At 49.9% G+C, this 24,957-nt stretch overlaps 3 protein-coding genes across 10 annotated transcripts; 1 reads left to right on the plus strand and 2 right to left on the minus strand.

The window, feature by feature from the left end:
* The first annotated feature begins 240 nt into the window (after positions 1–240).
* GPR182 (G protein-coupled receptor 182) lies at positions 241–23,021 on the plus strand. 7 transcript variants are annotated; one of them, XR_010122739.1, is made up of 6 exons: positions 241–4,610; positions 6,812–6,940; positions 20,121–20,778; positions 21,154–21,328; positions 21,857–22,015; positions 22,176–23,021. XR_010122739.1 is itself a non-coding variant. In XM_063647039.1 (2 exons), exon 1 carries the CDS (start codon positions 3,354–3,356, stop codon positions 4,566–4,568), a length of 1,215 nt encoding a protein of 404 aa, XP_063503109.1. In that variant the 5' UTR covers positions 241–3,353; the 3' UTR covers positions 4,569–4,610; positions 4,782–9,340. The 7 variants fall into 7 exon arrangements, 4 of the variants coding, with proteins under 4 accessions (XP_063503109.1, XP_063503110.1, XP_063503111.1 ...); XR_010122738.1 differs by lacking the exons at positions 20,121–20,778; positions 21,154–21,328; positions 21,857–22,015; positions 22,176–23,021 and adding an exon at positions 4,782–6,021 and having other exon boundaries at positions 6,335–9,340; XR_010122740.1 differs by lacking the exons at positions 20,121–20,778; positions 21,154–21,328; positions 21,857–22,015; positions 22,176–23,021 and adding an exon at positions 4,995–6,021 and having other exon boundaries at positions 6,335–9,340.
* On the minus strand, positions 6,977–14,683 carry ZBTB39 (zinc finger and BTB domain containing 39). The gene is made up of 2 exons (XM_054443002.2): positions 14,542–14,683; positions 6,977–13,098 (listed from the first exon to the last, which is right to left on the minus strand). Exon 2 carries the CDS (start codon positions 13,052–13,054, stop codon positions 10,916–10,918), a length of 2,139 nt encoding a protein of 712 aa, XP_054298977.1. The 5' UTR covers positions 13,055–13,098; positions 14,542–14,683; the 3' UTR covers positions 6,977–10,915.
* On the minus strand, positions 18,070–24,597 carry TAC3 (tachykinin precursor 3). Of its 2 annotated transcripts, XR_010122741.1 has the most exons (8): positions 24,455–24,597; positions 23,752–23,870; positions 21,643–21,736; positions 21,424–21,453; positions 20,887–20,940; positions 20,686–20,802; positions 20,442–20,516; positions 18,332–18,356 (listed from the first exon to the last, which is right to left on the minus strand). XR_010122741.1 is itself a non-coding variant. In XM_054443009.1 (7 exons), the coding sequence occupies exons 2-6, from the start codon at positions 23,863–23,865 to the stop codon at positions 20,443–20,445; spliced, it is 366 nt and encodes a 121-aa protein (XP_054298984.1). In that variant the 5' UTR covers positions 23,866–23,870; positions 24,455–24,597; the 3' UTR covers positions 18,070–18,356; position 20,442. The 2 variants fall into 2 exon arrangements, 1 of the variants encoding a protein (XP_054298984.1); XM_054443009.1 differs by lacking the exon at positions 20,686–20,802 and having other exon boundaries at positions 18,070–18,356.
* Positions 24,598–24,957: the final 360 nt, after the last annotated feature.

Genomic DNA, 24,957 nt, shown 5'->3' on the forward strand with positions numbered 1-24,957 from the left:
TTGGAGGGTGCTTGGTCTAGGACAGCCTTCATTTGCATGGGTCAAAAGCATGTAGTGGGAAGGGGAAATTCTCAGAAGTCTCCTTACTGAAGAAAAATATCAATGGGATAGAAACTAAGATCCTAAAGAGAGAGAATAAGAGCAAAACTAACTGAAAAATCAAAGTAAACCACATTTCACACTGTCGTGGTTCATCATGATGGTTTTTTGTTTTTGTTTTGTTTTGTTTTATTTGAGACAGAGTCTCGCTCCATGGCCCAGGCTGGAGTGCAGTGGCACGATCTCAGCTCACTGCAACCTCCACCTCCTGGGTTCAAGAGATTCTCCCGCCTCAGCCTACTGTGTAGCTGGGATTACAGGCATGCACCACCACACCTGGAATTTTTGCATTTTTAGTAGAGACAAGGTTTCACCACGTTGGCCAGGCTGGTCTTGAATTCCTGACCTCAGGTGATACACCTGTCTCAGCCTCCCAAAGTGCCAAGATTACAAGCATGAGCCACCTAGCCTAGCCCATGATTTTTTTTTTTTTTTTTTTTTTTTTTTTTTTAGGAGATGGGATCTAGCTCTCTCGCCCAGGCTTCAGTGCAGCAGGGTGATCATGGCTCACTGCAGCCTTGAATTCCTAGTCTCAAGTGATCCTCCCACCTCAGCCTCCCAAATACAGACTGTACCACCACAACTGGCTAATTATTTTATTTTTTATAGAGATGGGGGTCTCATCTTGTTGCCCAGGCTGGTCTCAAACCCCTGGGCTCAAGCAATCTTCCCACTTCAGCCTCCCAAAATGCTGGGATTACTGGTGTGAGCCACTGCACCGGCCATGATAGATTTTGTGATCTTGGAGTGATCTGATATGTAAGTGGAAGGTTTAAGAAAACTACAAAACTACAAAATTAAAACTATCCCCTCCCATGGAGATAAATGGCGCTGATGGTTGCACAGAAGTGTAAATGCACTTAGTGCCACTGAACTGTACACCTAAAAATGGTTAACGTGGTAAATCTTACTTATATTTTACCATAATAAAAGAATCAATGAGCAAACTTTTAAAAAACGTTCTCTTTGAGTGGATAAAGAAAATGTGGTGTGTGTGTGTGTGTGTGTGTGTGTGTGTGTGTGTGTGTGTGTGTGTATGAATATTACTCAGCCTTGAAAGGAAATGAAGTACAGATGCATGTTCCAAAGTGAATGAACCTTGAAAACATGCTAAGTGGAAAAAAAAACAAAACACAGACACGGAAGGTCACATATGATATGGTTCCCTTTCTATTAAGTATCCAGAATAGGTAAATCCATAGGGACAGGAAGCAGAAGGGTGGGGGCGGGGGGAATAGGATTGACCGCTTAATGGTTACGGGGTTTTCTTTGCGGGTAATGAAGATGTTTAGCACTTAGACAGAGGTGGTGGTTGCACAATGTGCATGTCTAAATGCCATTAAATCACACATTTTAAAATGGTTAATTTTATGCTATGGGAATTTCACCTCGACTTAATATATACTCAATCCCCTCCAGCCGACACACCTTTGGCTCAGGCCTAGGCTGCTCTGCCATCTGCCAAGTGTGGCTTGTGTAACACACAACCTCTCTGGGCCTCAAAGAGGGCGAAGAAATCCATCCTCCCCACAGGGGTATCTCCAGAATCAAACGAGATGAAGTGAGGTGAAAGCGCTCTGAGGGGCAGGACGCTCTGCTGACACAAAATGTTTACCCATAACACGTGGCTCAGAGTCCCTTACCCTCTAGCTTGGCGGGAGAGAGAAGTCTGCTCTCCCTCCCCCACACCCCATCCCCTGCTCATCCCCTGCCAGCCACCCACCACACCCTTCACGCAGAGAAGTATAGAGCCACAGGCGGAGGGCGCCATTCTTTCTCCCTCCCTACTCAGGAATCTCCCTGAAGCTTTGACAAAGCCCCCTTGACACCCCGCATTCAATCTTATTTTTATTTTTTTTATTAACTCTGTCACCCAGGCTGGAGTGCAGTGACCTGATCTCAGCTCACTGCAACCTCCGCCTCCTGGGCTCAAGCGATTCTCCTGCCTCAGCCTCCCAAAATGCTGGAATTACAGGCGTGAGCCACCATGCCTGGCCATTCAATCTTTTCTTTCCCAGATTCTCACCTCCAATCACAAGATGAAGGCAGGGAGCTCACAGCCCTGTGAGGGGCTGGGGAGAATGGCAGGGGTGGGCCAGAGTTAGTAAAAGCCCAACTGATTTTCAGATTTATTTTGGCCCTCCCCTATACCCCCATATCCAATTTCACTCTAGTAGGAATCAAGACAGGGGAGAGATGGATTCCAAGCTGACTTAGGGAGAGGAAAATACATATATATGTAAAGCATTTGCCACAGGCCCCACCTGAGCTAAGCACTCTCCCTCCCTCAACAGCTCCTTTAATTCTCAAAGCATCCCTTTTAGTAGATAATAAACCCCACTTTGCAGAGGAGAGCACTGAGGCTAAGGAAAGAGGTAAATTCATTCAGCGGGTGAGGGAGGAGTTGGGATTTTAATGCTGGCAGTATGACCTCCCCGCCACTGGCACACCGGGTCTTTTGCTGGGACGTCCCCTGTAACCGGATTGGGGGAATGCAGGAAAAACCCCAGCCCTCCCCAAAGAGCCTCAGCAGTGACAGCTACTTCCCGGATGAGAAGGGCGGCCGTGAAGCCAGCAGGGAAGCCAGCCCCACAGCCAAGGGCACCCCAGCCTCCTCACAGCTCCCCATAGCCTGGACCTGCCGGCCCTCCCTCCAGGACCGAGGGGCTCCCAAGGGAAATTCAGGTGAGTGTCACCTTCTCCCAGGGAAGATGGGAATCAGGGCTTGGAGACAACTGGCTATCCTGCGTGATCCACAGGTTTTCCTAGGGATGAATCAGATGTGTGTGGTGTGCGCGTGTGTGTGTGTTCCACACTCACGGTCCAAATAACAAGACAGAAAAAGAGCAATGAAGATCTGTACAAAAGGGCCGAGGAATGAAGTGCCAAGTGCCAGGAGAGAGGTGGAGGTTGGAGACCACCTACAAATGGCAGGTGTGGGGGGATTGAGGGAGTTGTTGAGGGGGAACTGGCTGGGGGTGGGAAGTAATGTTGGTGGACACCAACAGTCCTGGCCTCTTCCAGCTGAAACCCCTTAAGAAAGTATCTCTGCCCTTGGGTCAGAGCTAGCAAGTGAGTTGTGTATTATTTATTCACAGTTTGAAAGCTAAACTTCCCTTTCTTGCCTTGTCAGCCCCAGAATCTTTCCCCAAAGCCGGGACTCCCTCTGGCCTCTACCTTGAGGACACAAGGCTCTCGAGGTCTGCTTTCCCTTCCAACCCTCCTTTCATCCCAATAGGCGTGTGCTGGTCCCAATGTCAGTGAAACCCAGCTGGGGGCCCGGCCCCTCTGAGGGGGTCACCGCAGTGCCTACCAGTGACCTTGGAGAGATCCACAACTGGAACGAGCTGCTTGACCTCTTCAACCACACTTTGTCTGAGTGCCACGTGGAGCTCAGCCAGAGCACCAAGCGCGTAGTCCTCTTTGCCCTCTACCTGGCCATGTTTGTGGTTGGGCTGGTGGAGAACCTCCTGGTGATATGCGTCAACTGGCGCAGCTCAGGCCGGGTGGGGCTGCTGAACCTCTACATCCTCAACATGGCCATCGCGGACCTGGGCATTGTCCTGTCTCTGCCCGTGTGGATGCTGGAGGTCACGCTGGACTACACCTGGCTCTGGGGCAGCTTCTCCTGCCGCTTCACTCACTACTTCTACTTTGTCAACATGTACAGCAGCATCTTCTTCCTGGTGTGCCTCAGTGTCGACCGCTATGTCACCCTCACCAGCGCCTCCCACTCCTGGCAGCGTTACCAGCACCGAGTGCGGCGGGCCATGTGTGCAGGCATCTGGGTCCTCTCAGCCATCATCCCACTGCCTGAGGTGGTCCACATCCAGCTGGTGGAGGGCCCTGAGCCCATGTGCCTCTTCATGGCACCTTTTGAAACGTACAGCACCTGGGCCCTGGCGGTGGCCCTGTCCACCACCATCCTGGGCTTCCTGCTGCCCTTCCCTCTCATCGCAGTCTTCAATGTGCTGACAGCCTGCCGGCTGCGGCAGCCAGGACAACCCAAGAGCCGGCGCCACTGCCTGCTGATGTGTGCCTACGTGGCCGTCTTTGTCATGTGCTGGCTGCCCTATCATGTGACCCTGCTGCTGCTCACACTGCATGGGACCCACATCTCCCTCCACTGCCACCTGGTCCACCTGCTCTACTTCTTCTATGATGTCATCGACTGCTTCTCCATGCTGCACTGTGTCATCAACCCCATCCTTTACAACTTTCTCAGCCCACACTTCCGGGGCCGGCTCCTGAACGCTGTAGTCCATTACCTTCCTAAAGACCAGACCAAGGTGGGCACACGCGCCTCCTCTTCCTCCTGTTCCACCCAGCATTCCATCATCATCACCAAGGGGGACAGCCAGCCCGCTGCAGCAGCCCCCCACCCTCAGCCAAGCCTGAGCTTTCAGGCACCCCATTTGCTTCCAAATACTTCCTCCATCTCTCCCACTCAGCCTCTTACACCCAGCTGAGGTAGAGGCCAGGCTCCTCCAACAGTGAAGGAAAAGGCACAGGTGAGAGTATAGGTGGGAGATTTGGGGGGATGTAGAGGGGAGGGTCAAAGCACTCGTGGTCAATTTTGAATCTATCTTAAAATACTGAGGTGTGGAGAGAGAGACAGGATCGGGAGGGATAGAGAGCAGGCTCTCAGTGTTGTACTATTTGTCTCGGTCCTTGTGTCTAAGGAGCCATGCAGAAAAAAAGGTGAAATAAATGGAAGAGATAGCCATGGACTCTGGATCTTTTAAAAATCTGCACTTCCAGCTGGGATTGGGAAGGGAGCTGAGGCTAAAGAGGTGCTCAGCAGAGGAAACTAGACACATTCATTTCATAAATCACTCTGACTGGAAACAGTGAACTGTGCAGGAACCTCACAAAACTCCTTTTGTGTTTGTGAGCTTGTTGATCTTCCAGCTCACTATGCAGGTTATGCGGACAAGAGGCCAGAGGCCAAGGAACCAGGCGGCCCCAGCAGGACGTTCCCTAGCTGTGCATCCTATGCACAGCCATGATAAGTGAAGGGGGATGGGGATGGCAGGGGTGGGGGCGAAGCCAAGGTCTGAGACCTGCACCCTGCAGCTGGGTCAGCAGGATGGTATCTCCACCCGTGGCCATCCAGGAAACACAGCTCCATTTCCTTGCTGACACCCTCCTCTCCCCGTCGTCCATCCTGCTCCCTCCCCACAAGCAAGAGGAGCTGTCCCAGAGTCAGCTCCTCATAGCTGACCTCTTCCCAGCTTCGGATCTAGGAAACTTCCAGACTTCTAGGGAGACACAGAGCTACCAGAAAGCCCAACCCACCCCCATCTCTTTCTCTCCAGATCATAGGAAAGTATTAAGGGATGTCATTCCAGGAGCAGCCCTTGGGACAGCCAGCAGCAGGTGCTGACAGATGCTCTGTCCTTCACCCTCTGTCCCCGGCACCAGATGGGGAAGGCCACAGTGGAAACTTCTCAATTCCGTCACAGGGCAGAGCTCTGACACTGTTATAAGTCAGTTCTCCCTGGCCATATCTTTTCATAATTTTCCTGTCCCACAACTTAGGTTCCTTAACACTTGTTCTACAGATGAAACAAAAAAGTACTCTGTTAACAAGTAGACCTTCTGGAAAAGGATCACTTATGTTTGGGAGACTAGGACCCTGTCCATGAAGAACTCTGAAGTAAAGCCCTAAGAACAGGATCTAGTTTCCTCCTTCCAATTCCACGTCCTTTGCCTCTTAATCCTGCCCGTGGTGAGGGGACTGGATGGAATCACTGATAGCCTCTTCACCATCTCCTCTGTCCTGCTTAAGTGCTCCATGTGTCTGGAATGTTTAACTTGGAGTAACTACTCACTGACCTGGAGACCACCTGTTCGGCTTTGAGAAATCAGAACTGTTCTGTGGCTGCACTGACCGCATGCTCCAATTGCATATGCACCCAGGTTTGTCAGGAGCATGGAAGGAAACCTGCATCTCCCTGCTCACTGAGCCCAAACCTGAAAGGGTCTTAAGCTGCAGACAGCTTCTCAGTAGCACAGAGCTGAAGGCTTTTTGAACCAGGAGTCTGGGTTGTGGCTTGGGTCACAGTAAGGGCTTAGCCTACCAATGCAGAATTCACATTGAAAAAGACTTTCCTCTCTTGTCCCAACATAAAAAAGCAAGCCAAGATCTGATGTCCATATCACTGTCTCCTCTGACTTGGGCTACAGGAGTTTCCTGAAGGAAACCAAACTTTACATTTCTGTCACATTCCAGATCACCTTAGAGGCCACGCTCCCAAGATTAGTTATCACCCTGGCAGTATGAATACCTCCCTAAGGCCTCCCATCCATGGAGGGGAAGAGTGGGAACCAGCTATTATGCTCAGCATCTACTGAGCACTGATGGGAGTCCCGCCTGGGCCATGTGCTCTGGGGCCAAATGGACATCACTCCCTAACTTCTTGAGGTCTGTCTCCTCTGTGGAAACACCCATGTATCAACCTCATTAAACTATGCCAAACTTTTGCCTCCTCCCTGTTTCAATCCGCCTCACTCCACTCAAAGACACACCATGTCCCAACAAATCAAATGGCATTGGCAAGACAAATTGTAGCCAAATCTCTCACTCAGTAACGTCAGTCCAACTAGACACGGGCAGGGACCCACCACTCTCTCTGGGCTGACGGAGGATCCTCTCAGGGATACCCCCTGAAAAGGCTGAGTCTTTGACTTAATTTCCCACTAAAAACAGGTCAACAAGTTAATCCTGGGGAATTCCAGCTACAGGAAAGGAAAATGTGCTACCTGAAAGAATTCTGGCATCTGCTGGGCAGAAATGTGCTGCTGAAAGGGTGATGAGCCCAGATATTCTGAACTCCAGGTATGAACATATTCATAGTAGGTAGGAAGAGAACTCTCATTTCAAATTTCTTTTTTTATTCTAAATAAAAACCACACTTTGTGCTGAACAATGGAATATAAAAGAATCAGATGTACAATGATTTTAGACATCTACTATTTGGGGAAAAAAGTTTACAAAATATACAAAACTTTACAGCAATAGATAGTAAACACTTAAATATTAGGAGGTCAGTACTTATTAATTTAATGGAGGGAGTTAGACGTCAACAACTCTTCTCTGTTTCATAAGAGACTTTAGCTATTCAAGGTGGGGGCGGCGAGTGGATTGGACAGGGGAAGGGTTTTAAAGAAACATCAAAATCGAGTTTCATTTTCATTCTGATGTTAAGCTTATGATGCATAACCACATTGAAACTAATGCTGTGCACCCTGCCTCCTGACTCATTTGGTGCAATATTTAGGGAAAAAGAGTCCCAGATGGGCACAGACCACCCCATAGAGACCACTCCCATACCAATAAATACAGTGTCCATCTAGAATTTGCTTTGGAAGTTAAGCAGTCTGGGGCTTGGGGAAAGGGGCACAGAAGGAGGCCAGAGGAGGAAGAAAATTCAACATTAGCAAAAACCTGTCTAGGAAAAAGATATTTAAGCCCAAAGGTTTGGCCTAGAGACAAACAGGTACTCACAGATCAGAAAAGTAGAATATAAAAAAAAACTTTTACCCATCCCCTGATTCTTAGGGGTCACGTGGGCCTGACCCTTATCCCACCTCCTTTCTTCCTAACTAGCCATGGACTATGGGAACTCCATGGAGTCATAAAATTTAGGACCAAATACTAAGGTTTAGCAGAGCTTCCTAGCGGGTGCTGTGGCATCAGTGAGTCACCAGTGGGTCACTGGAGTGCCAGGATACTAATCTCTGCCTCTGGCCACATGGAGCCTCTGCTGTTTAACCCCGGGTGCCACACAAGTATTACCATTTTCCCCTCAGAAAATAAGCTGGGAATGGCCTCATATTTGGTTTAATGCTCTATGACCACCACCTTGAAATTCTTAATAATTTGTGAATAAGAGGGCTCCACAAATGATGTAGCTGGTCCTGAGTACATACCAAGAAAACGGGAGAAGAGGATGTTCAAGGCTTAAACAGAACTTCAGAGTAACACAGGAGAAAGTACTAAACTAGGCTCCAGGAGAGAGGGAGCAACAAAATCAAATGAACAGAAAGTCAAAACAATTAAAAATGCAAAATAAAATGAATACCTTCTACCAGGTATCCCTGGGTGCCCTCTGCAACAATATAGTGTTTCAAGCAAAACCATTCAGAAGAGGGTGAGCTAGAGGCAGAGGAAGCAGACATGACTTTGGTGGGGTGGGGCGAAACAGGAAGTTCAGGTGTGAATACAGGGGTCACCAACGGGGAGCGGGTTTGGTCAACAAATCTCATGAGCTACTGATCCTATGACATATCTGACTGGGACCAACTGGGCCACCCTGATCAATCTGATCAGCCCCAGGGGGATCGGGGATGCAGTTTTCTGTTTCGTGTTTCAAGGATCTGCTTTTTGGTTTACTGGCAAAAAGGGAAAACTTCACAGTTTCAGGTTAAGTACACAGACCACGCAGCATCCATGATGCCCTCTGTTAAGGAAAAAGGTTTCTCCAGCACATTTATCTGCTCTCAGCCACTTGGCTGGTTCCTGTAATTACCACCTCTCTCACGCCAGCGTTTCAAAAATCAGTCCTCACCAACAGTCTGGGAGGGATTGCTCGTGCTTGAAAATGTAGCAGACACTTGACTGTAGTCTGTTACACATTTCCTTCTTATATTCTAATGGTCAGTGTGAGTAAGAAAGGGAGAAGCCAGTCAGCAATGAAGAGTCTCAACACTGCTTTCCTGATGAGGATGTCCTGAGGGGACACTGAACAAGGTGGGTTTAGATGGTCAAAGATGGACCTTTAAACTGGCCACTGTACAAGTCCCTTCATCTAATGGTCACCCCACCAGAGAGCCATGCACTCCAACTCTGAGGCTTTATCAGTTCAGGGCTGGGGAGAAGCAGCAGGGCCAACAAGGATGGAGCTTTGGTTTGTCTGACATCTCAATATAAATAAAGACAGGAGGCTTCCAAACTGTGCAAATAGGTCATTCATGTCACTTGTTCCCCTCAACCCTGTCCCCAATCTACTCCATCACAGGATGGAAGGGGGATGAAAGGCCTGGAATTTAACTGTCCCGAACTTTCTAGAACATACACCCATGGCCTAAAGTGTTCCCTGGGCTTATTATGCTAGAGACAATCTGGAGAAGAAGAAAAGAATTTGCTTAAGGGCTTGACACATCTTCCCTTAGTTATACCCCTGGTTCTCCAAATCTCTGGTCAAGGCTGTTCTCTGGAATATGGCTACTTGCTGGGGAGAAACTCATTTTCCTAAAGTCTCTTATACAAAAGAGATGCTGGGTAATGTGTATACAAAAACAAAAATAAATAAATATTAACGTCCAAAAAGGCTTTGTGAGTTAATGAAAACCACTTGCTTGTGAAACAGCCCAGGGTGTTGCTGAATCCCACCAGGGGCAGTGTCAGGGCTGAGGCCAGGGACTCCCAGAGCTCACCTGAGCAGGGTGAGGTAGTATGAGCTACTGAGGTGGCACCTCGCAAGTACACAAGATCGAGGGCGCTATCCCTCAAGCCTTCTTTGGGCAAAGCCCCTTGGAAAACCAAATAAGAGTGGAGCTAACCAGCTGCGTGGGATGTGCCCGCACACTCTGCAGCCACCCACAGAGGGCCTGAACCAGCTGCCATCCAATAGCACCCCCTGGAGGTGATGGCAACGACAGATCAGGATAAATTCCAGCAGGTCAAAGGTGAGCTGACAAAGCTCCGGCACTGTTAGCACAAAGTAAACAACAGGTTATCCGACTAGGACAGACAGTCAGAACGCACACCCTGCTACACACCACCAGTTACTCAGGTCCCTTTAATCCTGAAGGGCTCGCGGTCTGCCACTCCACCACTTCAAGGAGTCAGCTCATCTACACCACGGGCCAAACACTTCGGACGGGAGACCAGATATAAATTAAGGCAAGGCTGCTGCTGTCAGAGACATCCCCACCTCTCCACCAAGACACTCACAGCCAACAGAAGTGGCCAAAACAGATGACTATATCAAAGTGGTTCCCTATCCTCTCTGCCTCACAGAAGGCCGGACGTCCCGGGCCATCACTCCATAAAATCCTGTTTCTTTGGAAATGAGGAGAAAAGAGAAACCTCTCCTGTCCATCCAGGCTGCCACTTCTGATGGCACTGCAGGACACCCCTTCTGGCTGGCAGGGATTCATCCCAAAGCTTTCTGACCTAAATAGAAAGCTCTGTCCCTAGTATGGATCTAGCTGCCAAAAGATTTTCACTGTCCAATCAGCAGATTAGGGCTGTAGATAAGCAGACACCAACATCCCTGATATCTTGTCCCTGCTGAGGGCTGGAACCTGAGGGTACTGCCCTGCTGACCTGTCTTTTCTGAATGACCACATTCCCAAAATCTTTCTCATAGCTGGTCATCCCAGTTGGAGGCCTGGCGGTAACACACACAGTGAAAACCTCCCTTTACGTCCTCTGTTAAGTGAGGCTGTTGGTTGGATTCTTAGCAGCATAAAACCTATCAGTAAACTAAAACTAGAGAGGCTGGGGAAGGGGGTCTAGTGGACACCAACTGCTTGACTAGATCCCAAAACCAGCCTCAAAAGAATGAAAAACACAGCCCTTCATGGGCAAGAACAGGTATGGAGGTAAATGTGATAGGGCTGTTGCTTCTCAACAACAGTAACAGCTTATGTGCTATTTCTTCTTCTTTTCTTCTTTAAACACAACACAGAACAGAATTCCTACCAAGGCAAAATTATAACTTCAGCTGGGGAGGGACCAACAGCTCTTAGATATCAGCGTGCTGGCTGCTGCTTGGGAGCTCCCCGTGGCTCTGCCGGGACCCAGTCAACTGTCCGGGTTCTTTTCCGCCTCTTTGGAATGGATGATGTACATGAAGGTCTGCTCGATGGTAAAGTCAGGGGGGAGGCTGCCTTTGTGCACACCAACATGCTTGCTCATGAGGTTAAGGGTGGAACTGTAGTGCCCACAGACTGTGCAGCGGTACATGAGAGCCCCCGAGTGTGTCTTTAGGTGGCACTTGATAGTCGAGCGGCCTCGAAAGAACTTGTGGCACACCTTACATTGGTATGGCTTCTCCCCCGTGTGGATCCGCCGGTGGTAGTTGAATTCACTTGTGTGGGCAAATCTTTTGCCACAGACCTTGCAGCTATACTTGCTGTTCCCAGGTTGGCCCTGCAGCGCCAGCTCTTCACTCAGAAACTCCTCTGCTGGCAGCTTCCGCTTCTGGAGAGCTGGGTGCTGCAGCCCAAAACCAGGCCGTGCATCAAGGCCACTGTTGCATTTGTGCTGGCTGACGTGGTAGCGATAGGCAGCCTCTGACTTGAAGCTCTGGCTGCACAAGTGGCAGTGGAAGAGGGCATCTTCCAGACTTTGGTGCACAGCCATGTGCTTCTCTAGAAGATGCCAGTCCACAAAGCTGTTGGCACAGACAGAACAGGAGAAGACTGAAATGCCGAGATGGGACAGCGTGTGCCACATGAGGCTGCATAGGTTAAGGTGACGCTGGTCGCAGACACTGCAGGCCTGGCCCTTCAAGTTTAGATGGTCAAGGATGTGGCCCCGGACCACATGGAAATCTTTGGCCAATACTTTCCCACAGGCAGCACATTTCAGCTCTGGGGAGGCTGCCCCTGAAAAGAGACCCAGCTTCCCTGGCAGGGGATCGTTGGGGTGGACAATGATGTTGTTCTCAAATATTCCATCCCGTCGGTGAAGGGTCAGCTGCCATTGGGTAAAGAACTTAGTTTCACACATGTCGCAGGAGAAAAGGAAAATACCAATGTGGGACAGGACATGAGTTACCCGGGAGTTTCGGTCCTGGAAGTGGGTCTCGCAGACCTTGCAGTTGCCCGTCAGCAGGTCCACATGGTCCCGAGCATGCTGCCGGATCAGTTGAATGTTGGGCTCTAGAACTTTCTTGCACACCTGGCAGGGCATGGCCTTATTCTCCCGATTGTCATTCTCTCCAAAAGTCAGCTCATCTTCACTGTCATCACTCAGCTCAATCACCTCCTCAGCTGTGCCTATATCCTCAGCAGGGTCTTCAAACTGCAAGTCATCATCCCCCAGGTCCTCGAGCTGGAGCTCATCCATCTGCCCAAAGCCGGGATCTTTGGAGTGCTCACTATTGCTCAGACAGGAGTTGGACCCAGTGGTAATGTCTACTGCATTGTCAGGGGTGAGGAAGCTGTTTTTACTGAAGTCTCCATTGCTTTGAACTTTGTATGGCTGGCAGGAGCTCGTGCTGGTCTGGATGCCCGTGCTGACAGTGCCTAGGACTGGCTGGGTCATCATGCTAGGAATGGACGTGAAGGGAGCAGGGGTATCATGGTCTTCTGTCTTTGGCGGTGGTGGTGGCAGTTGCGGCAGATGCAGGCTATGGTTAGCGTCACCGGCAACATTCTTCTCTTCCTCTTTATAGCTCCCTCCAGCATCATTGGGCAACACATAGTTTCTATCAGCACCAAGGTGGTCCCCACCACCTCGGAGTTCTCCAAGGGGATGGGCAGGTTCTGCCGAAGGACAACTCAGGGTACCAGAGTGGCTCTCACTGGTGCTGGTCAGGGGCTTGGCCCTGGCAGTGCTCTCCAGATCAGGAAAGGTAGAGTGACAGGCCTGGAGGAGGTCCTCCATACCCAGACGCTCAGCCACCTCGTAGATGACCCCAACATTGATCAGGTCTGTGAAGAGTTCTGAAGTGTAGACAAAGCTCAGAACCTTCTCAAAGTTGGCAGGGGTGATGAAGTCCACCACATAGGTCCTGGCAGCATCAAGCCCAGTATTCAGGAAGAGGTTCTGGAAGTAGCCAGCTGCACAGGCCAGCACAGCCTTGTGGGCTGGGAAGGAGCGGCTTCCCACCACAATGGTGACGTCGCACATGGTCTCTGAGAGCCGGCACTTGTTGAGTTCCTTCAGCAGGTTGTTGGGGTGGTTGGTGCTTTGCAGTTTGATCCTCATGCCCATCTTAGCAGCTCCTATGAAATTACCTCCTTATCAGCACAGTTAATCTGTGGACAGCAAGAGAAAAAGATGGATGGCCAAACACATCCGTGCAAAAGAGGGGCTATGCAGGAGAAAACACCACCACTCTGAATGCTTCCAAGCCCCAGGTGGGGATCAGGAGTAAACTGGCATGGAGAGTTCCTCCATTATGACAAGGTAATGACATCTCCCCCTGTATATACTCAAAGAGTTATAACAAAAACCAAAAGGACTGATGACAATCTGATAGCTTGGTCTTAAGCTGGTGCCTAGAGACGAACCAGAGGCATTCCCTCGGACACAAACTTATACTTCATTACCAGAGCCACTGGATCAAATTTTTCTCCTATTAATTTCCTCCCAAATGCAAGCTTTCGTAATTCATTGAGCATATTCTTTTCCCTCATGCCAAATACCACGCACGTGCTTGAACACAACTATCAAAGCTCCACTAGCTACTGAGGAACAGATAAGGTAGTTCCATTTTTTAGCTTTGTCACTGCTGTGTCTTCAACCTCTCAATAATCTCCAAATAAATCTCACGTTCTTGAATCCCCATCTCTCTCTGCCTATACTACATACCCGCTCTCTGGCCTTTCGATAACCCAGAGCCCCTCCAGATACTGCTTCATCACAGTCCCTGTATTATGTGAAGTTAAAACACTCAGAATGCACAGTAAAGCAAAGTAGAACACAACTGTGGTAGTATTTAATATTATTTTAATATGTTGTATTCTTTTTCGCCACCCTTTTCGGGGTTTATATTTTGTTGGCCCTGCACTAACAGATTTACTTGATGCGGCAAGAAAGACTTCTAATTATACAGGTAAGACTCCTAGAGGCTTGTTCACTACCACTTCCTGCCCTTTCTGACTCCTGCACGACTAAGGAAGAAGAGCTACTTGCAGCCCTGTTCAGTCTCACAACTCTGCCCAACACAGCCCCTTTCTCCATCTCTCCAGATTCTAACAACTCCCAACTTTTTCTGGGGCCCAGGAAGCGTCTAAGTATTGTGGGGTACCGGCCAAGCATCTCCCGGGCCCTGGTGGCCACCCCTGAACGATCGGCGGGTCGGAGCACTGGGCAGCCAGAGTGGAGGGTGGGAAAGGGGGAAGCTGGGAACTTCTGAGGACACCCCAACAATCCCTGGGTGCCGCGGTCTCCCCTCCGGAGAGTCGCATCTGGGAGGGAAGGGCGCTGCATCGGCTGGGGCGCTCCCTCTGGAGGCAACAAGCGCCTCGGTCCCTCCACAAACAGCGCAGGGCTCACCCGGGTGAGCCCGTTGGGGGCACCGGGCCGAATAAGGGCCCAAGGGAGGAGCGGCGGGGCCGGCCGGGGTCGGCGCGCGGGCGGGGAGGATGGGTCCGGCCGAAGGGAGCGGGCAAGAAGGACCCCAGCAAGAGCGAGATAAATGCCGGGCCGGGGGTCGGGCTTCGGCCAGGGGCAGCCCTCGGCCTGGCCGCGCTTACCCGGCTCTGCGGGGCCCCGAGCACCATCGCCACCGCCGCTTCACACAAAGGCCCCGGCCCGCCGTGCCCGGCCCGACGAAGAGGCGGCGCCGCCGGCCGCGGCCAGACTCTCCATCCGCCGCGCGGCTCGCCGCGCCGGCCCGGGCCGCCCCCGCCGCCCGGCCCGCAGCGCCCCCCGCCGTCCCGGAGGAGGCAGCGCCCCCCGCCGCCCGGCCGCAGCGCCCCCCGCCGCCCGGGAGGAGGCAGCGCCCCCCCACGGCGGGGCCGGGGCCAGGACCCGCGCGAGGGGTGCAGGGGCTTCCAAGTCCCCAGGCCTGGCTTTTTCTAAGCGCCCACTGTGTGCGGGACTTGGTGCCTGAAGAGTGAAAAGCCCTATCCAAACTCTCTTCACCTCCCCTGTTCTACGCTCACAGTTCCAAAAGCTTCTCCTCAGAACATCTACTATGGGCATTTTACAAAATGTTGTAAGATTGTTTGATCACTGTTGTGGGCTTCCTGAAGGCAGGGATCTGTGGCTTTGCACACGGCCGCATGTCCACACTGACTCTTACCACACTTCCTGGCACAATAAGTGCTTAATACATTAAGCTTGCTTGAATGAATGAAGGAGTACTTGAGGGCTAGACCGCTGCTACTGGACCCTTCTGATAATCCACTGCTGTCCCTCCTTCCACCTAGGTGGCCAAATGAAGAAAGTCACCGGATCTCACTGTACTTTGGCACCCCAGGCCTGTTTCCTGAAGCCTGCCCTCCCCAACTCTGTGTAGAACTCGATCACTCTTCCTCCCCACCCTTCTCCCAAATCATCTTTTCAAATGCTCCTGCCCAAGAATTGTCATCAAACCAAAACCACCTACACTGCCTGCCCCACCCACCACCACCAAAGACATTAGAAGTCTTGGTCATGTCACCCTCAGTACAGAGGAAGCTCTTAGGCTCCAAGACCCTTCAGTTTCATCCTGTCTCCCATCCCATCCCAGTCACTGCCTGAAAATAGCTTGCAGCCAAGGACAAACTCCCAGGACAGGCACATGGTAGGATTCAGTAATTCCTTGATGGATAAACGGAAAGGAAGGGACACACTGAATATTGCCAAAAGATCTAAGCCAGTTTGGCCATTCAGCAATTGTCCGTTCTCTTGATGAATTTCGGAGATTGTGTGTCCTCCTTTCCACAACCTCATTAACTGGTGGTAGACTATACTGAAAGCAAGCACTATACCAAATGCTGCCAAACATGTAACATTTGTTAGCCAGGAGATACAAAAACAGCCATACGACTGTTCTTATAGTTTGGGGATGAGGCATCTCACTTTACCATCTAGTGAAAGGGTCACTTAGAGGTTGACACAATGTTTCAATGGCAGGCCCAGCTCTCACAGTTGTGCAAGGTGACTGAGTCTCCCTAAAGTGGAAAATCACACAGCCAGCAGGTCCAGATCTCCAGCATGACTCTGGAGACAGAGGGCTGCTGGGCTTGCAAGGGCCTGGGCCTGTACAGTCTTTCTAACCAACTGCCCCAGCCATCTCTGGAGGGTTGACCCCAATAAACTTCACATGAAAACAAATCATCCAAAAGACGCAGGTGAAAGTATATACCACTTATACTGAAGTCTTTTTAAAGTAAATCACCATATAGTCACAACAACAAACATATACAAAGTTAAATGGAGAAGAAAGGGCCAGGAATTTAGTCAAGGTCTTGTGGACCAGATCTCTTTAGGCATCAACCATTTTACAACAGGAAAGGGAGGGTCAGGATCCCTTCACACATTCTTCAAGTACAAACACAGGAATCTAACTTAACATTTGTCTTCATTTTTTTCTGGAGTCCCCAGTACTGCAATTTTTGTCAGTCCCACTAGAGAGCAATCTTTCTGCACTTAACGTTCCTACTTGCAAAGCAATTGTCTCATCTCAGCCTATAAGCCTAACTCCCACCAAGTCTGAGCAGAACCAACTCTTGTAGCTTTCATGACCCAAGGAAAGCCCCTAGACTCTGCAAAAATGTCCCCAGTTTTAAGCCCTATAGATGGATAATTTTGAAAAGTCAAAGAGATGACTCACTGGAAAAAGGGTCTAGGCTCTGGGGTGGGGGCATTCTTTGACCTCTGGCTATAAAGCTGACATAAGTAACACTAGGGTGAGTATTCTCTCTTTTCCCCGCCCCCACTATACAGCTGTCATTCCAAAGTGGCCCCAAGTCAGGCTGTAGGAAGATAGAACTTTCACTAGAATGAAAGGACTGCAGGAAGTGGCCTCTGGCTCTGTGGCCCTGTCCTTACACCGCCTTGGGAAATCTATGTGTTGGTTTTATCGGTGCAATTCAGGGGCATAACCAAGGCCCCTCTACCAGGCTAAGATAAGGAGCCTGAGGATTTCACTGGCTGTTCCATTAGGGTGCAGAACCCCCCTTGGGATGACAGGTGATAGTTGACATCACAGATTAATAAAAGACATCCATACCTATGCATACCACATGTAAGTGCCTTACACATTTTGGGGACTGTTAAGTCAGAGCTGCAGGGGCTGGTAACAGGCACACGAGAGAGGAGTCAGAGATAAATGTTTTCCCTTTATAATAACTAAGGCCGCCAGTTAACGGTGAAGATATCTGCTCCTCTCTTTCTTGGCCTCGGTAGTAACTTCCCTGTTCACCCCCCATCCTAGCTGGATCAAGTTCTGTTTGCTTGTCCACAGCCCTGCTAAACTGTAAACTCTGTGTATGAGTCATCATTTCATCCCCAGGATCTGTCACAGAACCCAGGCTCAGCATTTGGAGACAGAAAAATCATATAGGGTCATAGATTCATCCTCCTCTGTGGCTGGGTCTCTGCACAGCCTTGATCCCCACCTCCTTCTCTAATTAAGAAGGGTCAGATTCAGGAATGGATATCTACCAGGCCCATCCTAGTAATACAAGTCATTCTGAATATATTTTTCTTTTTCTATTTTTATTGTTTTGTTTTGTTTTGAGACAGAGTTTTTTGCTCTTGTTGCCCAGGCTGGAGTGCAGTGGCGTGATCTCGGCTCACTGCAACCTCCGCCTCCCAGGTTCAAACGATTCTCCTGCCTCAGCCTCCCAAGTAGCTGGAATTACAGGCATGCGCCACCATGCCCGGCTAATTTTTGTATTTTTAGTAGAGATGGGGTTTCACCATGTTGGTCAGGCTGGTCTCGACCTCCTGACCTCGTGATCCACCCGCCTCTGCCTCCCAAAGTGCTGGGGTTACAGGCATGAGCCACCGGGCCCGGCCTGTTTTTTCTTTATCTAAAACTGGTCTGTAAAAATCTTTGTGTGTTAGAAACCATCTTCCAAATTCGTGTATTTATTTTAATCACTAAATAAATCTGATACTTGTCGTGCAAAGCACTGTGTAAGGCACTGTTACAAAAAGATATGTAAAGTTCTTTACATTTAAATATGAAGTATGTGTATCATAAGTATGTGTGTATTTACCATGTAGCTGGAGGAGTCAAGGAACAGAAAAACCCACTAACCAAACAAGTAAACACACACATCACATCATTCATATGCAAAAATCCTTTATTGTTGAGGAGTAGAGAGACATTATATTTTTAATGTAGGACACTACAGGAACACTAGGGGATTCTACAGTCAATGCCCATTGGGATTGGGGATATTCACTATGCAGTTTCCACACCAGGGTCAGGTAGAAAAGATGGAGAAGGAGTCAAAGCACAAGAATGTTACAAGAACAGGGAAGAGAAAGGGTAACATGAGCGTGCGCACCTGGGGATTGGGACAGGGAAAGAGGTCTTCCTGATGCAGTCCAGGAGTCCGGAAGTGGAGTACTGAGGACAAAAAAAAAAAAAAAAAAAAACACTGAAATCACATCTTATGTCCTGTAAAAAACTCCCACTGAAAACCTGCTGGCGCAGCAGGAGAGAAGGGGAGAGGCATCTGTGAGAGAGGAAAGAACAAGAGTCTTGACCCTCAGCCTGCCCTCCAGGCTCTGGGCCTGAGGATGGAACTCTCCTAGCCGCAGGTACTTGCACTTTCCCAGCTGCCATATTTACATTACTCTACACACCTGTGTGCATGGCCAGTGGGGCCCATGGGGACCAAAGATGTAGGAACCAAGTTCATGCCATCCTAGCACCCCCATGAGCCAGACATACACACAGCCCTGTCCAAGGTGCCCTACTATGAATGCTCCCCCTGCCTTATCCTGTTCCTCCTCTTCCCAGAAACCTCCCAGAGGAAGCACAGGCCCAGGGATTACTTACAGTTTCACATGAATGAAATCAGATGACACAATGATCTGTGCTGATCCATCTCATCTAATCTTTAAATGCCAGCTCCCAGAAACCTTATGTCCTATTCTGCCTGACACCTAACAGGTTGGGAATGCTCCCTCAGTGGTAAGATTATGAAGGCTGTAATTATGGGTCCCTCTGAAAGAGCCTGGATGCACAAAAAAGCATTAAAAGTCGATTTCCACAATGCACTTGTTTTTGCCATTTGTATAAAATACTATAGCAAAATTGCACCATAATTATCTTTATGGCCAGTGCATAACGCTGGAGGAGAGTATGTCATCCAGATATAGCTGCTCGTATAATTATCTGGCCGTCGGCAGGACTGAAATAACCATCTAATGAGAGCAAAATGATACAGTAACTACCATGTAATCAGCGAGTTACAGTTATTATAGCTCTTTGTACCCTCTCACCCAACACTAAATGGGGGGCCAGACCCAGTCTCTGGTCCCAGGAATTCATGCACAGGCAGCATCATCAAGCACCAGCTCCTTGGGTCTTGGGCGTGCCACCTTGAGACCAATGAGTATGGGTAACAGGGACACAGGGAGAAAGGCAGGAGGCTCTCCATGATTATGAGCCTTCCCAATCCCTCTCCCTCTCCTTTTCACTCCCTCCACCCCACTTCTTTGGAAGCTAGTGAAAAGAAAGCTATTGGTGGAGCTGCTCTTGCTGTGTGTGGGAAGACAGTGTCAAGGCAGAAGGTTTGTGTTTTGACTAGACACTTCCCTGGGGGACTCTCACACTCACATACCAAGTGAGGAATCTGTCAGCCCACTCAGGCCTGGGGTCCAGACAGAGCCAGTCAGGGGAAACATTAGGACATCCCCCATACCTCCCAAACTGGGACAATTATCATAAAATTGGCACACAGCACTGTGTACCTGGCACTGTTCTGAACACTTTACCTATACTCAATCCTCAAAACCACAACCCTGCGAGATACTATTATCACTTTCATTTTTCAGATGAGGAAACTGAAGCACAGGAGGGTATGTACCTTGGCCAAAAAGATACAGATAGAGTGGCAGATCCAGGATTCACATTCAGGCCATATTCTTATTCATTACGCTAAAGAGAGATTCAGATATGGTTTCCTGCTAATCCCCATTAGATTTCAGAGTTCCTTGCATTTCTTCCTGAATCATCCTTGTGTATGACTACCCTCTGGACCCGGTAACCCAGGATTCTGAGGGATCCAAAAGGCTCAGCCTGCCTGGGAGGCAAATGCTTGCCTGTGAATTGGTTGTGGTATTTGTAATTATCAGATAATAATTTCTCCATCTTTTTGCACAGATCACAAAAGAATGAAGTCCAAACAACAGAAGTTGCCCATCGGGGAAGCCCCTCTCTCCTCATCTCCCAACACTCACTCCTGCTCAATAGTCAGCTGTGATCCATGATCCAGAGGAAAGAGATGAAAGACGGGGGATGTGTACAAACACACGTGCCTCTAAGTGTCTTTGTGTTTGACCAACAGTGTGCTGGGCACTGGCAGTATATTTCAGGGCAAATCTATGAGCTTTAATACCTGTAGCATGGGAGGAAATGCACAGCTGGCAACCCCCACAGCCCCCTCCCCAGTCCCCTCTGCCCTCTCTAAAGAACAATCCTTACCTCATTCTGCTCTTGGGGGATACTTGAGGATGCCAAAGCTGGGGATGTTCTCTTGATTCACATCAGTAGGAGAGTCTAGGGTAAAGCGAACAGTGTAAGTAAGAGGGATCTTTCTGAACGTGAACTACACCCTGATCCAACAGCAAAGGGCTGGCTATGAAGGGCAGTGTTCAAAGACAAGAGTTGGGAGACTGGGGAGGAAGAAGAGTCTCCCTGTCCTTCCTCCCAGCTGCAGCAGGACTACCTTATAAAGGTCTCCGCTCCTCCGTTCCCAGGGAAGGCTTTCCTGTGGATCCAAGCTGATTGGGATGAAGGGGCCGAGGAACCCTCACTGAAGGTAAGAAAGGTCCTGTCTTTCCCTCTGGTGACAAATATGAGGCACATGACTTCTATCACAATCTGCCAGTACCCTAAGCCCTTCCACTGTACCCCCACACACTCCTACCTGGCTGGATGCTCCTCTTGCCCATAAGTCCCACAAAGAAGTCATGCATGTCACCTGCAGAAAAGGGCCAACATTGTCAGCAGTGATGGTGAGAAAGTGATGCATCTCCCCAGACATGGGTCAACACTTCTGAGACTGGGTTTCTGGTCTCTGTTCCTTTTTCTTGTCAAAGCATGACTCCTCACAGTTAGCAAGTGCCTCCCCTAAACCCACTCTCTCTGCCCACCTTTCCTTCCTCCACATTTCAAGAATTTTCTGCTCTAGCAGGTGCCTGACTTGGAATCTTCAGGGCCACCAAGAGATCCCCTTGTTTTCCAATGACCAGCCAGCAGAGGGAGAGCCCACCACGCCCCTCACACCAGCATCCTCCTAGTTCCAGATGGCTTCTCCCTTTCAGGAAAGGTTGGCTGAGCAGTGGGAGCTGGCATATTGTTTGTACCAGGTGAGAAGGAGCTGGACAAAATGGCCCCTGGGCCCAATGCCCCACAGAGCTCTGGGCAAGTGGCAAGAGATAGGGAGGGAGAAGAGGCTACTCACGTTTCTTGGGAGATGTTGATTCCTTAGGATCTGTGAAACCAAGAACAAATGTCTAAATGGGGAGTGAAGTTGGAAAGTGATGAGAGGGGGATTCAGATCACAACCCTCATCAATTCACTAAGCTATCCCCCATCTCCCTCCCATCTGAAAGGATCTCCCAGGCCTCTTATCTTCAGAATCCTGCCCCTCATTCCCCTCTCTCCTAGGGCCACTTCCTACCTGTGCTAGCCTGGCTCAGGGCTTTGAGCAATCCCTCCAGAGATGAATGGCTTTTGAAAAGTCTCTGGAGCAGCTGGTAGAGATCCAGATCCCTCTAGGGAAGAAACAAAGAGGGCTGAGGCAGGAGGCTCCCACCCGGATCCACTCATCCTTTTCCCAGAAGAAACAGCCTCTTCCTGAGCCCATACTGAATCCGACACCCTATTTCTTTCAGAGTTTCCTCTGGTTCACACTGGACGAGAAGTAGACACTCCAGGAGTGACCTGTGGACCAACAGCAACACCAGCACTACACAGAGCCTAGTAGAAATGCAGACTTTTGTTCCTACCCCAGACCTCTTGAGACAGAATCTGCATTTTAAGCAGTCCCCCAGGTGATTCACATGCATGGTGAGGTTGGAGGCACACATCTGCACCTGTGATTCCCCCACTCTGCACGATGTCCACGGATGTTTCTCTCCCTGTTTTCCACCGCCTCTTTCTCTATTCTCCATGGCTTTCTGCCTCTAATTTTCTCTCCCTCTCCCTTTTCAGCCCTAGGTCTAGAATTCCAGGAAGGCAACATGCTCAGAAGGCACGTCTTCTTCTCTCCACAACTGAACCCCAAGTTCTAGAGCTGTTGCCCAGCATGGGCTCTTGATTGTCCCTGTGATTTTGTTTGTTTTTTTTTTTTTTAGCAAGTTGTGTACAGCAGGGTGGTGGGCACACACCACACAGCCAGTTAATTGCAGCTGCAGAGAGACAATAACAATGATCATGGCTGGAGATTTTCATCTCAAATCTTAAGTCTCCGCAGTGCCGCTCTTTCCAGAACCCAGGCATCCTTCGGCTGTTGTGCACACACAGAAGTGCATTTACACAGAACGCACCCCCACACATACCAACCCAGTTGCCTAGGCACACCTATGTACTACCCTCTTCCTGCCCCAATTTCCCTCATCCTCACAGACTCTCAGGGAGAAGGGGTAGGATGGCAATCCCTCTCATTCATTGACCAAGAGGGGCAGAGGGGGACATCTCATTGGCCAAGGTCTTGAAGCAAGTTTGTCTCAGAAGAACCCAGATACTCTATCCTGGCCTGGAACTTTGTGGCTCCAAACGGTGTCCAGCCCATACTTGGCACTCCCCTGGGTGTTTTTTTTTTAACGGTTCTGGCCTTTTGGATATGGCACAACTGCTACCACCTGCAAGGCTGCCCTGGTGATATCTCCCTTGGCCCAGCATGTGGCGTTCAGGCAGCCACTTTTCCCAAATTGTTGAATACTCTGCCCACCTCCTGTAATGAGATGCTAAACAGATTTCAGCTGAAGAGGCAGTTAAACTTCACACATTGAATTTGTAATAAGTCCCACCCGTAATCATCTTAAAAGCATTTGTACCAATGTAATTGCTGTCATTTCAAAACCTTGAAAAGACTTCCTCCCTATCCTCTCCCTGTACCCCTACCCTGACAATTCCTATTCTTTTTCGTAAAGGAGCTGTGGAAATCAAGGCTTAACCTGGTTTTTTTTGCTGTTGTTTTCCTAACCCGACTAAGCAGAGGATAGAGGCAGGCAAGGGAGAAAAGAGAAGAAGGAAGGGGTTGGGATCTTAGAAGCACCTGAGGTTACCAGGGGTGGATGAGCAAAAGATAAGGGAATTTATTTGCATTTTGAAAATAAAACAATACACATAACTGATAGGTAAAATAGCACACAAATGACCATTTGGGAAAGAAATTCTGACTGCTCCATACCATCCAGGAAATAGAAGAGATCTGTCCCTTGCAAAGGGACCTGAGGTAGACCATAGAGAGCCTTAGACCACCCTAGCTCACCCCTCACAGTACCATCCAATCACCAAGTCTCCCATCAATCAACCCACCAAACAACATATTTGTAGGGCACCTTTTATGTACAAGGTGTCAAAGACACGCAGAGATACAGAGACACAAACACACCTGGAGACAGTGGGAACATGAAGGGACACAGAGAAACAAAGAAATCCAAAGGGAGGCAAAATGCCCTATGATGGACAACCCACCCACCCCAGTTTCCTCACTACAGCTGTCCAGACAGGCAGAGTCCCAAGTTCCCGTGATTTCCCCAGTACTCTGCCAGGGGAGACTTACCTTGCTGCGGCCCCCGCCAGGAACCACCTCCTCCTGTGGCTCCTTACAGACAGCCCCAAAGCTCTGAGCTAGGCTGAAGGCCAGGATGGCTGTGAATAGCAGCATGATCCTCATGGTGCCTGGGAGAGCAAAGGGACAGGACTCAGGTAAAGGAGAGAAGAGGAAGATACAGCATGGGTGAAGACACAAGAGACATTCATTACCAGCAGCTTGGCTTGACCCTGCTTCCCCAGCCCCCAACTCCACTGTCCAAGCCCTGGTCTGGAGAGAGGGTGGAAAGTATTTCTGAGAAGGGGGTACAACCCTTGGACTTAGTTTCCCTGCTCCCCCATCAGATATCTCCCCAGGAGATATGCAATGCTATAGTGGTGCCAGGGGGACTCTAGCTCCCAAGGAAGATGATAGATTTATAGGACATGGACTGGTCTGTTTCCTTAGTCAGCTGGAGGAGGGATCCCGGATGCTATTTTCCAGTACCAGATAATCCCAAGACTTAGGCAAAAACTTTCTGGTATGAAAGAATGAGTCTGTAGCCACAGGCTCCAAACACTAACCAGCTCTCGGCCCTACAGGTGCTTTGTGCTCACCTTCCCAGTCCCCTGCTCCCCTATCAGAGGCTGCCATCTGCTTTAGTCCCTCCTGACGCTGGCTCCTGTCCCCTGGTGCCAGCTCCAGTCCATCCAGCATTCTCCCGCTCGCCTACCTGTGGAACAGCTCTGTGCCGGGGGCTGGGTGGTCTGGCAGGATCAAGGAACTGGCTGGGAGCGCTGCCTGCTCCCCTCACACACTGGTGCTGCCGGTGCTGCTGCAAAGAGAGAAATCGAGTGGAGGGGATCTACGAAGGCTGCAGTCACTCAGTCCCAGCTCCCTGATAAAGGCTCTGGGAGGGTCTAGGGGAGCTGAGGGGAGGGGCTGAGAGTCACCAATCCCAGGGTGGCTGGATGGGAGGCGGGGAGGCTGTAGGGGGGAGGAGGATGCAGACAGCAGCCACACACCCAGACACACACATACCCCACAGACCCAGCAGTGAGCCCATTTCCTAACAGCACCCGAGCTGGCTGCTGTGTATGGTTTGTGTACAGTTTGACACTGCTGGGGCTTAGAGGACAATACCCCAAAATGAAGGCCTCAATAGCAGCCTCAGAAGCAGAAGTTTTTCTCTGACCCTCTCCTGTCCTCTTGTCACTCAGTTCCATTCTCCCCCAA

This window comes from Pongo pygmaeus, chromosome 10 (genome assembly GCF_028885625.2).
Source record: "Pongo pygmaeus isolate AG05252 chromosome 10, NHGRI_mPonPyg2-v2.0_pri, whole genome shotgun sequence".
Classification (NCBI taxonomy): Eukaryota; Metazoa; Chordata; class Mammalia; order Primates; family Hominidae; genus Pongo; species Pongo pygmaeus.